This window comes from Dermacentor silvarum, chromosome 6 (assembly GCF_013339745.2).
Source record: "Dermacentor silvarum isolate Dsil-2018 chromosome 6, BIME_Dsil_1.4, whole genome shotgun sequence".
Taxonomy (NCBI): domain Eukaryota; kingdom Metazoa; phylum Arthropoda; class Arachnida; order Ixodida; family Ixodidae; genus Dermacentor; species Dermacentor silvarum.
Genome location: NC_051159.1, coordinates 151,668,058 through 151,686,800, shown reverse-complemented (window position 1 = coordinate 151,686,800; position 18,743 = coordinate 151,668,058). Strand labels below are relative to the sequence as shown.

At 44.7% G+C, this 18,743-nt stretch overlaps 1 protein-coding gene across 1 annotated transcript in view; it reads left to right on the top strand.

Moving 5' to 3' along the window:
* The window catches only part of LOC119456970 (protein capicua homolog), a 93,335-nt gene that overhangs the window by 911 nt on the left and 73,681 nt on the right, over positions 1 to 18,743 (top strand). Inside the window, 5 exon segments of the mRNA XM_049669159.1 lie at positions 1,597 to 3,836; positions 10,488 to 10,634; positions 14,375 to 14,511; positions 15,279 to 15,464; positions 17,531 to 17,702. Of these exon segments, the coding sequence (XP_049525116.1) occupies positions 1,829 to 3,836; positions 10,488 to 10,634; positions 14,375 to 14,511; positions 15,279 to 15,464; positions 17,531 to 17,702 (2,650 nt within the window). The 5' untranslated portion in view covers positions 1,597 to 1,828.

Below are 18,743 nucleotides of genomic sequence, written 5' to 3'. Positions count from 1 at the left end.
GCGCTGGCTTGCAGAAGAGCTCACAAGCATAGTTCAGAGCCTCAAAGTGGGCTCTGAGTTGGTGCGTCGGCCTTTTGCGGTTGAAATCGTTGTATTCCTGTTGCGTGGTGTGCGCGCGTTTATGGTGGACAGCAGCCGCTAGTGTTTTTCAAAATCGCTTTGGCATAGCAATGCAAATTGCTAGCCGATCAAGCTCGGTTAAAGCGTTGCAACTGTACAATTGCTGCAGTATGATGCAGCAGGAGTAGAGTTTCGTTTACAGAATGCACGTAACAGTGACAGCGTGATTTTGGTTATAAAATGCGTGCATTCCTGCGTATACCTGATACGTGTTGGTAGTTGTGAAAATTTGAACAATAAATGTGCCTCTGTAATGTAAAGCTTTCTCAGGCGGCTCTAATAGTCGTCGCAGTATCACTTGCGGTGACGTTTTGCGCTTTGCAAGTCTAGCGAACACGCACCTTAAATGCGCAGATTGGTTCTAGGAACTCTATTTGTGGAGATCTCATAAAGAGCATGCATCCATATCGTCATTACGGTGCACGAGTGTTGTTTATTTTAATTTCTCTTGCGACAGGTGTGCTATCTTTCAGTGTCGAGCTTTTTATCAGTCGTGGTGCGTAAAAGGCGTCTGTAATATTGTATGTCCAAATTAATTACAAACTGTGAGCACACTTTGCGCATGTGCTTGACATTTACAACTATCGCATGCGCGCACACCTAGCATTTATTTATGATAGCGTTGCAGCAGACTTCCAACACGTGATGCAAGTCGTCTTGTTGGTGCATTTTGTGTGGCACTTTGAAAATATTATTGTAATGTTCCTTTTTTGTGTATATTCTTTGGCATTGAAATTACAATCGTCTTTAACAACACTGCTCTTAGTAGTTGCACTTTCCTGAGCGACTAAAATAATGTTTTATTCCTGATACTGTTCGTAAGATGTGTCAATATTTTCAGATTAGGCATTTTTGTACCTTGCTTCGCTACTTGTCTGATGCGCAATGCTAGCATTTAATGGCAAGGTTCACACACGTGCAGAATCACAAGACAATGTAGTTTTATATATTTTCTTTGTTTTTTCTATGTTGTCGCAAGTATGCCTCATTACAAAACAAAATTTCACAGGAAGCTGGAGGCTTGAACGTTGGCCCAGCAACATTTTTTATTCTACTGATGTTCATTGCTCAATGAACATCAGTAGAACAAAAAATGTTGCTGGGCCAACTTTTCGGCAAGGGGATGCATTTTCATTAGGGCAGCAAATGATTACCTTAGCATATTTATAAAAACACTGCTAAAGAGAGCAGTGGCTGCCTTTACGAAGAAAACAGTCTCCTTGTAAAAATGTTGGCCTCAGCAACATTTCCTTGTTCTACGACTGTGCATCAAGTATGCCTCCTTGTAATTTTAGGTAGGCAGATATACATTGCTAGTGACATTGCATTGACAATGTCAATACTTCACAAGGAGGCTGACAGTCAATCATGGTTGACAGTTCCCCCATGTAAAATGCTACCCTAATTTCCTGTGTCTGCTCTTGTTTGTTTTGTAACTTGTAGTTTTTTTGCTAAGTACCCACTCCGTTCATGCAGGTGAAAGCGGCCATGCCTCAAGAACTTCATGGCATCATCAGGAACTAAGCAGCCACCATGAAAGGCCACCAGCTGGAGTGCAAGGTCTGCAGCCCTGGATGCCTTAAGGCTACTCAACTGTGTTCCTTCAAGTCTTTCAGAAGAAAGGTCATACTCCATGTGGGAAAGTTTGCAGAGATGAGTGCAAGTTGTACTGGCCCATTGTAACGAAGTGTCCAAAAGCCTCGCAACCATGGAGAGAGACCTGAGTACATATCAGGGCTCACTTGACTTGAAGCGAAAGGCCGAAGAGAAGCTCCTTTTAGAAGGGCCTACAGTGGTGCAGAATATTGACCCTTCTTACTACCGAAAAAAGTCGGCAGAGTCGGGTTTTGATGAGGAAGAATCGAGGCTAGATGAAGAGTTGAAGAAGGCAGCCAGCAAATTGCCCAAGAAAAGGAAGTTTGACTTCGACTTTAGTGATGCAGATGCTGCCTTTGGTAGCAGGAACAGCAGCAGCACAGCAGAACCCGTGCCTGGTGTAGATCTTCGTGACTGGAAAAGCCACCGAGTTTTAGTGCGGCTCAATGACTTGTATGTGCCGGCTGTGATCAAAGATGTTGCTAGTGACCGCGATGTGGTTGTTCAACTGGACAGCAGTCAGCATCAGTTGTTTCGTGTTTGCGATGTGTTTGACACAGCACGGCTTGATGTGATCGGTGACCACAGTCCCTCACCAGGTCAGGTGACAATGGGTATGCAGTTGTGTGTGCGTGTGGAAGACAATGTGTATGTCGAAGGTATTGTTGCAGAAATGCGGTCGCGCCCTTCTGTTCAGTACTTTGTGCGCTTCATCAAGAGGCCCAGTGGTGTGTCATGTGATGGCGTGTGGGTGGCGCGTGCAGGATTGCGACTTAGGCAACCTCCCTGGTGGGAGGACATGGAACTTGCCTCTTCTGTGTCATCATCTCCCATGTTTCCGCGAGAACCGGTGCCTCTTCTCCCACCACACCTAGTTGAGTCCAACATGCCATCTCTTCCACCACAGCAGCCCATAATTCAGCCACACAGCGTGTCAGTCATCACAGATGGCATTCACAGGGTGATGCCAGTCAATCTGGCAGGAAACCTTGAGGTGGACAGAGCACTTGATTCGGTGGGTACACCAAGGGCTCGCAAACTGACCGTGGGCAGCTCTCCCACTGCTGTTGGTGATGAGGATTCTTCGGATGATGACCTTAAGACAGGTCGTATTGAGTTCGATCCCAATCCCAGCCCATCACGTCTCAGTTTCTGTCAGGATAACCTCACTCCTCGTTCACGGCTGGCTACGTCATCTTCTGCCGAGATGCGTGTGCTGACTCCACGTTCTCCTGCTGCACAGCAGAAATACAAGAAGGGAGACATTGTATCTACCCCCAATGGCATAAGGAAGAAATTCAATGGTAAGCAGTGGCGACGTCTCTGCTCCAAGGAAGGGTGCACAAAGGAGTCGCAGCGACGCGGCTACTGCTCACGACACCTCTCTCTTAAGGGAAAGTCTGGCACAACTATGCGCAAAGGCAGTGCGCCAGCTGCAACATCATCTTCAGCTCAGCAGCCACCATTTCCCACTGGTGCAATGCGTACAGGCACAGGGAGGGAGTGGGAGGAGTCATCACGTGAAAGCATCAGCGGTAGCCCTGGTGACAGGGCAAGCAGGGTACAAGGCCGTTTTGACTTGGATGAGACAGAGGCTGCAAACATGCTGGTTTCACTCGGAAACTCTCGGTCGGCAACGCCATCTTCTTCGGCAAGCCCACCGGGCAGACCTGAGCTCTTTGCACCCATTCGACATGCTGCTTGGCCTCCCGATTCCCATTCGCCCGAGGGTGCCTTCCGGCCAACCACAGTGGTTGTGCACAGGCCGAGGGTGGTGAAGACCTCCGAGCCTGTCTCTGTGATTCAGCACTCACTGCCTCCAGAAAAGCTGATTGGTGAGCCTCAGACGACTGCAGCCCAGATGGTCTTACTCCAGCAGGCACTGCAGCAGGGTCGGAGCTCACTCAGCGAAGCTCTGCCTACGTACAGTGCTATACAGGTGGCACCACCCAAGGACTTGCATGCTGGCATCAATGGACAGGTGGCGGTTGTTTTACAGACACCACAGCAGCAACAGCAGCAGCATCCAAGTCCAGCCCACCTCCTGCCTGTCATGCCTGTCATAACCTCTAATGGAGAAGCACAAAAAGGTGAACCTGCCTTGGATGCGCCTGGAAGCGGTGAGTCCTAAATATGTTATGAAAGTATTCCTTCATGTACTGAAGCGTCGAATGGTACCATTCATAACTTCCTCTGGGCCCTGCATTGCAAACCTAGAATCACGTAATGCAACTGTTAATATTGCTTGGTTCTATCCTTGCCATTTGCCATATGTACTGAGTGAACCTGGTGATGTGTGACATGCTGCTTGAACCAGCTATAAAACAGCAAAAGAAAAATTGTATAGAATATAATTCTGCTGTTCTAGTTTTGCTACCCATAATATTGGTATTCTCATGCCTGTCACAGACTCGCATAAAGGAGCCCTGAAACATGTTTGCATATAGTAAGAAAATGTTGCCGATTTGTTAACAAGGCTCCGGTGAACATGTCAGCCAAATATTATTGCACTGCATGCGGCAGGGAATTTAGTCTCGTGTCAAAAGCAGTGAAAAATCGCTTGCTCTTTCCTTTGCAATGTTATCACTTAGCGTCATCACAGTAGTATGATTATTGCTCATTTGAGTTAAATAAATGAAAAATGTATATGTCTGCAATCTCAAAAAGACAGAAAAACTTCATCTTTGCACTATTGGTCTAAACACGTCAGTTGCGCAATACTTTGTATGTGAATGCTACTCTATCCGCTTCCTACTCCCCCCCGCCCCGCTATCTCTTGCACTGCTGATCGAGGTTCAGGTGTCAGCAGACTGCGCTAGACAGTTACAGTCTCCTTCCCTTCCTTTGTCTTTATTTATCAAGTTATTTAAATAAACAACCAACTACTACTGCTACTACTGCGTGTGGCCTCTGTGATGAAAAGCGCAACATAGCATAGGTACTGTGGCCGCCACAGGGTACTGCCACTAGCCATCTCGCATTCAGCCATTCGGCAAGGCCAGCAGGGCATTGCTCCCTTTCACCACTTTCCCGTCTCACCTGTATAGCTTCCAGCCCACTTCTGGAAATGAAAGGAGAGAGAAAGCCGCTGAATGGCCCGAGAACTTCGTCTAACTTCGCTTGTGCTTGAAGGATTCGAAAATTTTTCTGGCAGGAGATTCGTGAGGCGACATAATTTAATAGTGATGTCATTCTATGATTTGTTAAAAAAAGTGTTGTTTCAGGGCCCCTTTAATGAAAGAGCAGGCGCTTATGACAGGGCATAAAACAGACAGCAAACATAAACATTGATTAGCAACCTTAATGTTACTTCATGGTTAAAAATGTTACATATTTATATGCATCACAAAACGAGGTTTGTACTGTTTATTGATGTACTAGCCTGGCAGTTTAGACTTAGCATAGCCAGCACCGGCATGAAATGTTTCATTTCATCTTCTGCTCCTCTTGTTTCAAGAATTGCTAAGTAGAAGGGTCTGACAAAATGTCCTACGCAGGAGAAAGAAAGCATAAGGGGGCTTAATACTGTGATTTGTAACCTGTTCTGAGGGAATTAGCATTGTGTAAGGTCCATGCAGATATATAGGAAAAATTGTGTAGCAGAGCAGCAGCAGTGATTTGGTTACCCGAGTTCAAAGAGGGAAACTCGTCTGTTGCAGTCTTACACTGTTCCGGTTTCCCAAGATGAATAACAACGAAAGATAGGGTGACTTGTTTGTACACCCTTAACATTGAAGATCATCATGCGAAACTGATGTCTAGGTGAACCTCACATGAACTTGAGAGTGCCATGTCATCATGCACTCCGAAGTTGCACATGTGGAACATTTCCGTAAGACAGGTACCCTCAGTTTGTGCAGCTCGTCAAATGTAACAATGGGCATTTTACTGATATTCATTTTTCAATTGTGCCCATATTGGTGAACTGACAGTCCTTTTGCTAAGTGTATTGGTCACTTGAAAGATAACATACAATTTAGCCATCAGTTGAGTGCACATTTCAGAAAACATCATGTTTAGATAGGTTCAAAAAGCTTGCTTGTAGGAAGAAAAGGTGCATGAAAGACTGGGACAGATATGCTAAGGAATTTGATTCTGTATGTTGTGCAGATGCATCATATGTGTGCACAAGACCCTTGATCCAATCGTTATAAAATGTTATTGCTTTTCAAGTTGATTCAGTTCTACTCAACCTACTGAGAGAGCAGTGCATGTGAAAAAAAAAAAAAAAAACTATGTTAGCTTTTTACTCCTTCGAATTGGTGCCTTTTACTGCAGCCATTAATCTGTAACCTTGGAAGCAATGGGATAAAGTGAATTTTCTTTGGCATGGCTGTGCACGGTGAATTGAGGTGTACTTCACAGCTCGCTGGCTCAAGGGTGACCTTTAAAGTCCTAACTCTGTGCTTATGCTGCGAAGGAATTCTACTTTTTGGTGCCTTCCATGTTCCAAAGACTTTATTGAGCCATGCAGGAATTCGGACTGGTCAATAAAATAAGTTTTGCGAGCTGCAGTTTTAATCCTAGGAGCTCTATATATTGTGGCAGTGTTACTATTTTGTTGTTACCTTTCTTTCTGTCATGCACACCTGATCTTCTTTTCTGTGGCTGTGAGTCCATTGCATCCTCCATCCATGCATTAATTATGCGTGCGCAGACATTGTTTGCGGTCACATTGTGTTTATGAAAGGCTAGTGCTAATAAGGTACTACAGAGAGAGTGTGACCTGTGGTGCTTCAACCTTTTTCCGCATTACAGTGTGTCATTTTCACCACAACGTTTTGTAATTACACAGTTGGTGACAACTTTGGTTTGCATAACGTGAACGGTATGTTTCACTAGGATCTAGGCTGGGCTAGCTTCTGCTAACTTGTTGGTGCTAGATAGTAACTAGCATTGTGGCTTTCTTGTGTTCCAAGTTGGCCACAGTAGCTGTGGCAGACAAAAAATGCCCGGCATTACTCATAGTTTGGACCATTTTCAGCAATACAAGAAGGGCCAGTTTTAAAATAAGTACATTTTAATAATTGAGTTGGCTTCCCTGATGCTCAATAGATCCTGTAGATAAATTTGACTAGTAGTAGGGTGCATGGGTTCAGTGCCAGGTTCTAGCAAATAACTGATTGTCAGTGCACTTTTCAGCCCTTGCTTTCAGCTTTGTCTTAAAAGCTTTGCGTAGCTGTATCTGTGTGTGTTTTATGCTTTGTTTGCAATACACCACAAAAAAAGCGGAAAGTTATAAAAACAAAATAAGCATTAGTGATACATCTGGCATCTTTGGCACAATGCATGACAGCATACCCACTTCTCAAAATGGTTTATGGCATGAAGCAGTTGTATAAACTAACACGTTGTGTGCCGTTCTTCTTGCTCTTTAACCAAAAATGTCACAGGTTTTCAGCAAGCATTGTTGCTGCGAACATGGCGATTGATACACACACGTGTCGGCATGCTTTGCCTCGTCACTTGAATGTGTTGCAATCGGCACTTCCTTGCTTTTCTTTTTCACTTCATTGCTCATTGCTCCCCTGCCTTCTATAGTACGGAGGTGGATGCATTTGCCGTTTGCCGACACTTACTTGAGCTTGAAAGCATGTGTTCTGTGCCCTGTGATGGCATTTTCTTTCTTTTTTTTTTTCTTTTTTGCAAAGCAGAGAAAGCGAGCTGCCTTTGAGCTATCACTGTTGCGTACGCTGTTTCTTTCTGCTGCGTGCACGGCTCGAGAAAGCCCTTTTGTCAGAACTGCCGTAGGCACTAGCAGTGACGCACGTTGGGTTCTGCGTATTACTTGCATTAATTTCATTTATTTGTCGAGTCTTTGAAAGTGCGGTGTCGTGGCCATTGCTGTCAAAGGGCAATCCATTTTCCGCAGCACAGACAATGACAACTGCTGTACTTGCGTCGTCACCTCCGCCATAGTTGGTTTTGAATGTGCCTTTTTTGCCTCGCTTGTTGTGGCTACTGCCCTTCTGTGCATTATCTGATAGCCGTAAACATGCTAACCGCGTAGAGTGCTGTATTCACACTTGCACATCTCACTATTTCAATTATTGGCAGTGGTAAACTGTGCAGAATGCATAGCATCATTCTTATACTGCCAACATCAGTTTAATCAACATCTTTCATTCTTCTTCTCCAGCTTTCTCCTTTGTTATTTAAGTCTGCTATAAGTAACATGTTTCAAGAAGCAGTTGTCAGCCAAGTCTTAAAAAAGAAACAGGAAATGGCCTTAAGCTATAGTTTTTTTGTTTTTTTTTTCTTAGTGTTGGGCACGTGCATGGAAAGTATGACCAAGTATTTTTTGTGTTGCAATCAGCCAGGGTCTGTTTTCCTTTTCAGACAAATAACGGGCAGCTATGACATGCTGTTTAGCTTTGTAAGTTGCTAGATATTGGGTCTCTTTTTTTTTCGGCTGCATTTTATGAACTGGCTCTCGTTGGTGCCGTGCATGGTTCCACACGAAAGTGACAGCAAAATGTTTGCTTTGTAGATATTTTGCATGTATAATACTGGTGTCACACGGCCACTTTTGATCGCGATCGGGCCTGACCTAGATCAAAATTTTTGACCGTGATTGGCTCCCTTCTGCAGTTTTCGCAAGAGGAGTCAATCATGACAGAGAACTCAGATCCTGATCTGGCTCGATTGCGATCAAAAGTGTACCGTGTGACACCCGTATCAGCTATGTAATGTCTGTCAGAAGTTCTGTCCACCTCGGATATTTTTTCCCATGTTGAGAGGTTTCGTGTCCTTGACTCGCTGAACTGAGGGACAAAACAGACTATGCCTTTGTGAGAGCTGACATTTGTGTGATGCAGAAGCTAAAAATAGCACAAGTTTGTGTATTCTTTCTTTGTCCATGTAAAGTTGCGTTGTTTCTTTCACGATGAGACTGCGCCTTTAGCGAAGGTGCAAGTTCATTGTACAGTGTCTGAGCGCTGTTTCAGTGCGCGTTTGCAGATTTTCGGTGCAACAGCAGTAAGTACCGATACGTGACCGAAAGGACAGAAGTATTATTGACAGGGCACTCTCTCTTGGTCGCGCAAACTGTTTAATTTCCGTGTTTGTTTCGAAACGCAATGTGCGCACAACACGCAAGTGCGGCAGCGTGTATCGCTGAAAGGCAGCCGAAGCATGCTGCGTGCGGCTGCAATGACTGAGAGGGCGTCTGTTGATGCAAACAGATCACCCTGCAGTGCTGTGGTCACGAAACTAGGTTATTTTATTGGTAATTATGTTGCAAACCGTAGCCCTCTTTCCCTTGCAATACTTAGATGACACAAGTGAGTTTTTCTTTTTTTTTAGCTCCCGGTCCTTCTTTGCATACACGTCACATATGAGAGCAGCTTTAGGTAGTTTGTTGCATCGCAATGATTTGCTACGACCAGAGCAGGCCCTCTGTCAGGCAATGTGCATGCGTAATAGTTCATCGTTATACGAACACTGCATTGGAGACCTTGGTAATGTGGCTGCCACGTCACCGTGCACCTGCTCTGTGCAGTTTATTTCAGTGCAACCATCAAGTGCCTGTCACAGGTTACAGAGTGTAGTTACTGTACAATGGCTCCCAAAAAGGTGGGGGGAGGGGGGGGGGGAGCAGATTTGCGTGATTGTTTTCGCATTTACATTCGCCAAGCACAGTCACATACATGGCTGATGGCACCCCCTCATGGTCAAATTTTTCAGGCTCTTGCTTGATGACCAATGTCCAGACAGCTGTTTCCTGTATTGGTCTCATCTTTATTTATTTGCTTTCACTTATTCAGAGAAATTTTCTGATTAGTTCTCATCCTTTTATTTTATACCTCATTCACAGCTTGTCTGATTGGCATGTGTTTTGATATATGGTAAAACTGCAGTTGTGCAGTGGAAGATTTTGCACTTGGCTACACATCAGCACATGCGCTAGCATATATATTTTTTCTGCAATAGGAAGTTGTGGAGTTACCCTCCCTCAAATGTATATTTAATTTGCAGTCAAGCATGCTTGAGCGTCTGTAAAACAGGCTGAACACACACTTTCGTTGGTGTTGTGTCTAGCCTGGCTACTGCAAACACAAGAGGTGGCTTTACCTCACAATAGTGGTTCGTGTGACATGCAAGATGGCAGACTTCTACATAACTCTGGTTCTTTTGAGAGTATATATATATATATATATATATATATATATATATATATAAGCTCTAATGGAATACAGCTGAAGTGGCCCCAGGTGTTAAAAGTGATAAACGAAAGTGCTGGGGAAAGCGTGTCGTTCTATATATCAGATTTGGCAGTGGGCAGAACTTGGTGTAGGTGTTCTCGTTGTGCATTGGTTTTCAACAAATGAAGAATTTATTTTCACTTTCTGATGTAGGTAGTAATTAGAAATGCCTGGATTTTATATGAGCTAGTTTGAATGTGCATTATAAACTAGTTTGGAGCACATGCTTAGGAGGCAATATTGGATATTTCGGCTGGATGCATGTTTCCTCTGGCTATTGCAAGTTCAGCTCTGTTCACCAGTAAACATGCAGATCAATATTTAATTTATTAAATGTTCATGGGCCGTGCCCATTATTAGTGAGACATAAAAATGGTTTACCAGTAGCAACAACTGTTGCAATTACCAGGTGCATGTTGTTATACTACAGGTCTTGTAGTCTAATTAAAATTGTAATTATAGTGGCTAGTAATTGCTGTGTGAGCTAGTTGCCACCTGAGTGTCGAATATTGCAGTTGGCTCAGCATATTTTTGTTTCAATGGGCGCATGTGTCATTGTGTCGGCAGGGTGGAACGATGGCAAGCCCATTCCTGTCTTTCCTTGGCACTCACTGGTCCCATTTCTGGGCACCCACCCGTCGCCACCCAGCAGTGCACCACCCACCGTGACTACTGCCCCTGTTCCACCAGATGGTACTCAGCAATCCAGCAATGGTAAGGGGTGCCTTATGTTCTCATCCGATTGCTCTGGAACGTGAACTTCTGAAGGAAATTGAGCTTGCAGGCACTCATAATGATGAAAAGGCAAACTGTAACTGATTACGAATGCATTTTAGGCATAATTTGTCTATTAATTTGTTCACAAGTAGTCATTTTATTCTTTCTATGTAAGAAGGACTTGCACTTTGCGTCATTTTTCTCATTAATGCATACTGTTGCCGCACAGCAGTACTGAGTTTTTTTTTTTAGGGACAAAAGTCAATTTTAATTTTAAGTATATACTGTGGACCATGCCATACAGGTAACTGAGACACATTTCTGCTGGGGCCATGGCCTTATGTATAGAAGGCTTAAAGAGAGGCGTCTCCTGCAGTGAACTGCTGTAATTCAGAAGTTGATAACAAGCATGTGGCTAGTTAAACGTAGTCATGTTTCTTCTATTTATTAAACAGCCAGGCCATATTTGTGTCTGAGGATTCATAAAAACAGCAGCAAATAGGTAAGTTATGGCATCAGTCCTTTCAAATGAAACCTGCCCTGGGCTCTTCCTTCTGATGTGCTGTATAATCGGGACCCGAAATGGCGCCTCAGCTTTGCCTCTAACGTCCTATGTGCACTCTAGAGAAATCTCACTCAAGCAGGTGTGCAATAGCTGCACCAATTGCACCATTTTGATACAATTTCGTATTTTTGCACTGAGCTGCGCCAAAACCGTGGTATACGAGGTGTGTTCAAAAAGAAACCGAACTTTTGAAGTAGCGCGCCAACCGGCAGAGGGAGCACACTGCTGCTACTGAGCGCATGTAGCAGCAGGTGTAGACAACAAACTGCCATTTGCCGCGTTTCGCTCTGACTGTTAGTTGCCGAGCTACAGCCGCTGAAGTGAGCACATGAACAAGCTGTTCTTCGGATTGGTGCCAAAGTGACAATGAAGGAATTGGAAGAACAGTGTGTCTGTGTGTGTGAAGTTCTGCTGCAAACTTGGGAAAACTTTCACAGAGACATCTCAGTTGCTTAGCCAAGCATACGGGGAGGACTGTATGAGTCGCACGCAGTGCTATGATTGGTTCAAGCGTTTTGAAGACGGAAGAATGTTGGTCGGTGAAGATCCCAAGCCTGGACGACCTTCCGCATCCACAGATGATGACCACGTCGAGAGAGTTCGAACTGTGATTCATGGAAATCGTCGTTTGACTTTCCGAGAAGTCGCTGACGAAGTGGGTATCAGCGTAGGATCATGGTCATGAAATTTTGAGTGACAAACTTGGGATGTGCGTGTCAGTGCAAAATTTGTGCCGCGTTTGTTGACTGGACGAACAGAAGCAGGCCCGTGTTGAAATCAGCCAGGAACTGCTCGCCGCTGCCAGTGACGATGAAAACTTTCTTAAGAACATCATAACAGGCGATGAGACATGGGTTTATGGCTATGATGTTGAAACGAAAGTGCAGTCATCGCAGTGGGTGGCCAAAGGTTCTCCTCGTCCAAAAAACGCACGCATAAGTTGGTCAAAAATGAAGGTGATGTTGGTTGTGTTTTTTGACTGCAAAGGCATTGTCCATCAGGAATTTGTGCCACATGGACAGATGGTAAACAAAGAAGTTTTTACCAGGGAATCCTAGCACATTTGTGAGATTCTGTGCGCAGTAAGAGGCCTGAATTGTGGGTAAATCAGGCTTGGATTCATCATGACAATGCCCCGACTCACGCATTGCTCCTTGTCCGCAGCTACTTAGCGAAACACCACACTCCTGTTGTGCCCCACCCACCATATTCTCCGGACCTAGCTCCAGCAGACTTTTTTCTATTCCCCAAGCTGAAAACCACCTTGAAAGGATGTCGTTTCCAAACCGTAGAGCAGATCCAGGACAATGCGAGAAGAGACCTGTGCACCATTCCAGAAAGTGCATTCCAGGCGGCTTTCCAAAAATGGAAGGAAGATGGGAAGAGTGCATTGGGGGGGCCAGTAAAGGGGGACTACTTTGAAGGGGACAGCACTTAAAACGTTGTACCGTTAGCAGTAAAAATGTTATAGCAAAAGTTCGGTTTCTTTTTGAATACACCTCGTATGTTGAAATTGCGCCACGCTGTGCCAAAACGCCCCCAGCTGTGAAATTTCTCGGTTATGCTAGTTTTAACGGGAAGCAAAGGCTGCGTTGGCAACCTGCAGCTTGGCCATCACCATCCAATCCAGACCGATCCAGTAGCGCAGATGAGATACACTTGCCCATACGAGATGTTGGCATGTTTGGTGGTGGGCGCCGAAGAATATTTTTGCTGCTGGTTGCAGTGCGGCGTGGTGTATATGCAGTAAAATCTCGTGGAGACACGAAGTGCGCATTGCTTGCAGTAACGAAAGCAGTTCGCCATTGCCGCGTTGACTCAACAAGATCCTCGCCGTATTCGTGCATGCAGTCACGAGCCGAGCGGGGACGAATACTCCACAGGAAACTCGCTGGTACAGCAAGCGACCCGCCACTGACCGCGTGAGCTTTGTAGGCAACGCAATGCACAAAACTAGCAAGGTTTCGGTTCTATGCGGCAACGGCAACGCGGTTTCATTGCAACGTGGTGCGCGTTGCAATGAAACTGTGCCGATTTTCACTGTACGCACGCACGCACACGCAGAGAGAGAGAGAGTCAAGAGTTCGACGAATGTTTGCCTCGTCAGGTAACATGATGATCAAGAAATTGCGGTCACTGACCAAGTCAAGGTGAAAATAAGGTTGACTCGTTATAACAGACCCATGATAATCCAACAAAAAATGTCTATTTTATCCGAAGTCTGTAATATCCAAAATCATAATCGCCGAAACTCCAAAATATTGTCAGTCGCTGCATGTTTCGACTACCGCCGGAATGTCGCGACGATGTGTCGACTTGCACAAAAAATTGAATTGCATAATCAGTGAATGAACAAAAAATCACTAATTAAGTTTTAATTACCTTATGGCCTATATTGCAATATACAAATTCTAGCCGTGGAGTTCGCAAGGCAGATCCACTTGTAACAAATTCTCAGGATGACACCAGTTTCGAGATATTAATTCCTGAATGTTGCGGAGAAATGCACTGACGTTCCAGTTACTTTTGTGCTTCAGTGCATAAAATGACGTTTTGTTAAGAAAGCGACTGAACGCCTCCACAAAGTTAAAAGCTTAATTATTGAATTTTTGTTAGTCTATTATGCATTTTAATTGTTTTCGCAAGTAATGTCCGCCTCTTGTAGTAGACCAGCTCATGAACTAGAATTGTGCTAACTGCCACAGACAACCTTTAAAATTATATACCGGGTGTCCCAGTTAACTTGAACCAAGATTTTAAAAAAGACCAAGAGCTCTAGAGAAATCGCACAGACTGCATAGTAGCGACAGTCGTGTGTACTTACAGCCAGTATTTTTTGTGCCATTATTCTAGTGTTGTGCTAGTGTTGTGGCAGTATGTTTGCCAATTTAACTTAATTTTATGTGTTTATTGTATTTTTACTGTTAGTCCGGTTTAATGTATTATAGCAACTTCTATGGAGGTACTGAGTTATTAATAAATGACATTGAGACTTTAGGAAACGGGAACTGTAATAGTATTTTAGCAGTAAAGAAAAAATGTAGCAGTTGCCACAACATTGAGAGAAAATTATATTTATGTGCCTGCGAATCTGAAATGCCATACAGGCGGTGTGAACACAGCCCAGTGCAAATGTTTTCGCTTTGATTGAACCATACCAACCTGTCCACAGTAAACGACCAGGAGGAAGGCGATGACGACGTGTTCGACAGCACAGATTCACCTACAGCAATTGTTGTGCCATCTGCCAAGCGGAGAACACAATCGCTAGGTGCACTCCCAAAGGATGACCCCAAGAGCCCGCGCAAGGTATGGCTATGTAACTTGTTACTGCAGTACAGAGCTTACTCTTATACCCAATTAGATGGAGCACTTTGGATCGAGATCGAGCCCGATTGGGATTGAAATTTTCTGTTGCGATTGGCTCCTTAGTGCAAGCAATAGGGCTTGATCATAATGTAGTGATGGCTATGGGAAAAACTGCAGTATTTCAGAAAACACTAAACTTCAGTTAACCGCTGTTTTGTGGGAATATTTAAAGAAACCGTGTTTAGCTGCCATACTTGATAGGTGCAGATTTGAAAACACCATATGTGGTCAGGCATTTGTTCTTATGGTTGTGGTGTTTGCAATAGCAGCCGTCAGCAACTGTTTGGCATCATATGGACGCCATCTTGTCTGTCATTGATATCCCACTTCTAATAGTTTAATGGCTTGCAGCCGGGCTTCTGTAGTTGCAGCCAGATGCTTCCGAACAAGCTGTGCTTTGGGGCTCTTGTATGTGTGGGAGGACATTTTTCTACAATGCAAACAGGTAGTCGCCGGTTGTTTGCTCTTGTATATTGTTTTGTGTATAATAAGTTTTATGTAACTCATAGCCTGGCTTTGGACCTCATTTGGCTCAGCCATGGGTAACTCAAGCTTGATATTTCAAACAAAAATATGTGGTCCCTAGAAGTTTCAGTTGATTTAAGAGTCCAACGTAACTTGCTTGCCCCACTGGCAGCTGCCTAAGATGCACATCATTATAGATGCCAGATGCACACCCTTCCCTTGCCCAATGGCGCTTAATGCAGGTCAAGGAGAAAGAACACATCAGGCGGCCAATGAATGCATTCATGATCTTCAGCAAGCGGCATCGGGCACTGGTGCACAAGCGACATCCCAACCAGGACAACCGCACCGTCAGCAAGATTTTGGGCGAGTGGTGGTATGCACTAAACCCATCTGAGAAGCAGCAGTACCACGATCTTGCCTTCAAAGTGAGTTATGGGCTCGCTTTCGTTTCATTGCATACTACAGTGTAGACCGCTTATAACGTAAGTCGTCGGAGTCGCGAATATCCGCACTATAAGCGGTACCGCACTATAACCAAAACAACTATTTTATTGCGATAATGGACACTCCAGGCGCATTTTTGCCGTCGCTGTCACCGTGCTCTAGGTTCCGTATACGCTTACTAAATAAATTAACAAGCACGGTGTCACGCGGAAAAGCAAACATGAACACATCTCGCTCATTTACCGTGGAAACAAACTGTCAAAACGCTGGAGTGACGAAGCGTGGCGAGCGAATTGACCTTCGTGCTATCATGCCTCTCGCTTTAACGCGACCTATAAGCGGCGAAAACATGGCGCGCGGTGGACTTTCCCCGTCGCAGATTGCTTTCAAGATACGGCCAAGGCGATCGTATCACCGAAGTGGATCGTCGCAGATTACATCCTGCTTTGGTCCACTGAAACCGTTCCGCATTGCTTTGCTGGCGAAAATCCTCTCCTTCTGTTTGCACCAGTCCCGAACGCAAGTTTTGGATTCTCCAAACGCCCGTGATGCGGCCCGATTTCCGTCCGTCTCCGCACACATGATCACTTTCCTTTTAAATGCGGCATCGTGATCAACTCGGTACTTCATGCTGATAGAGCAGACGCAGAGAACGTGAAGACGAGACGGTAGACTATTGCCTAAGCGCGTGTACTGCAGCACGTGGAGGAAGCTACGGTAGCTAGGCTCGAAAGTAGCTAGGCTCGACGCACATGCGAGGCGGCCATCTTGAAATGCCGATGGCTGTATGGTAACGCAGATTTAGGGTCGTACTCGATTCTAACGTGCACGCAATTTTTGGACCTGTTTTATCGGCGAAAAAGTGCACATTAGATTCAAGTAAATACTGTATTTGTGGCTTGAGGGGAGCGTTTGCCGTCTAGGTTGACTGCCGAACTTCCAGGCAGCCGCACTGTAACCGGTACTTCGTGTCCCGCAACTGCACTATAAGCGATACGCGTATACATAGAGTGCTATGGGAAAAACGGGAGCCTGAAAAGAATGTGTTATATCCGGTCCTGCACTATAAGCGGTTAGGTTATAAGTGGTCTATACTGTATATGGGATGGGCCGGTGGGGACAGACACTGGCCAAGAGCAACAAGCGTGGAAACTGTTTATATTGTGCGATTTTGTGCTTGTAAAAGGAAAGTTACAACTTGCATCTATAGCAATTGTACTGACAGCACAGTTGTTAAATCGAATGACACAGTTGGCAGTCAGCATCTTTCTGGATAAACTGACAGTCCTTGTGATAATGCAGGAATGTGCTGCATGCTTTTGATTACACCTTATAGCAAGGAGCTTATCATGCTATCTGCAACGCTCATGATGGTAATATTAGCCTAATACCACGAATACATTTTGCACAGAAGTAGAAGCATGATAACACTAACAGCATGCAGAATCCAACAAGGACAAGGAAAGGCTTTGTAAGTAAAGAACATGTGGTACTATGCATGTTCATTTCTTGCATGCTGGTGTTCATACTGCAGCTGGAGAGAAAAGTGGTTGCTAAGGCTGGGGGGACAATCTCCTGCTGCAGACACCAAAGCATTCTCTGTCAAGCCACGCACTTGAACTCATAACTTAAGATTTAGACAGTCTCCATCTGAAGGGCTGACTATGCCCAGCGCTGCATAGCTGTAATGGTTTGAGAAGAAACAGTATATTCAGCATAACTTAGCGTCGTCCTGGTCTTCTTGTGTAATATCTTGTTTGTACTGTAAACGTGTGCTTAATTTATGCTTCCTTTCCCCTCATCGACAGTGCATCTTACATTTGTGCTTCTCAAATGCCTTTTAACACTGTTACACGAAAAAGGGTTGCTCAACTTGCATACAAATTGCATTTCAATGTCTGTGACCAGCTACATGGAGTTGTGGCTTTCTTGTGGCACAGGAGCAGGAGCTGTCACCCTACCAAATTGCAAAAGTGGCCTTATACTGTTTGCTGTGTGAGATACATCATTACTCACATGACTATGCCCTTCATTCCCATGTGTACAGGTGAAAGAGGCACACTTCAAGGCACACCCCGACTGGAAATGGTGCAGCCGGGATCGCAAGAAGTCCAGCTCTGGATCCCAGTGCAAGGACACCATGCGCAAGTGCCTCAGTACCTCGGATGACCTTGGTGCGCACTTGGCTTCTGGGGACAGCAGCGACCGCCAAGAGACTGGTAGGCTGGGGAAAGGAGGGCGTAGCAACCCAACACAATACACAGGTAATAAGTGCTGCCTTAACAAAGCAGCAACTGGCTCAGTTACCGTCATTCACGTCATGTACATCTTGCACCACACACCGACGTGTGGGTCTGTCATCTACTGAAGGACTCTAGAAATGCTGCTAAATTTAAAAACCACTCGACCTAAAACCAGCCCTCTGACTTTGCCATGATTATTTGCAATAAATTTAACTGTGGTGTACCTTCGTTGTAGTCAACCTTTAGGTATCACCTTTCACATCACATACCGTGCGAGTGTATATGGTAGATCACATAATAACCCCAGCATGAAATGAATCAATGACAGCATGGACACCTTCAACTTCTTGGCACTTTGACATGTCATGCACCTGCCAAACACCCTTCCCAATATGAGGGTCACTGAAATGCAAAATTTGAAAAAGTTTGTAAGTCCTTACTGAGGTCCTGGGGGTGGCGTCATCTGATGGGTTGTTGATTTCATTTCATTTTATTTTCTTAAAGACCCCACGTGGGGGTATTACATAAGGGATGGGGTCAGCAAAACATGAATGACAATGCCACATGTGTTTATACACAGAAAAGGTTATTTAAATTTTCAGCGAATGATGATGCACAGGTGATGTCGGCGATATGTTGGGGAAGGCCGTTCCAATCTTTAGCTGCACGTGGAAAAAAGGAAGCTGAAAAAGTAACAGTTAGGTACAGTTCGGTAAAAATTAACAGTAAAAAGTACTGTCTTGCTGTGTGCTTTGTATTCTTTTGCATGTTGATGTTTGTTTTTGCATTACACTTAGTATTGCTGCTTATCATAATGAAAACATAATAAAGCCGTAACTAACAAAAAACAGAAGTTGTATGGCCTGAAGACCGCGAGGTATGCCTGTTTGCTCATTAAAAATGCGATGGGAGGGGTTAAGAAGAGCGCTTACAAAAGTTATTTCACAGGCAGTGACTGAATTTTATAATTTTGCTAGCCCTTGCAGCAATGTTTGCATTGGCGACTGCAGCCTCAAT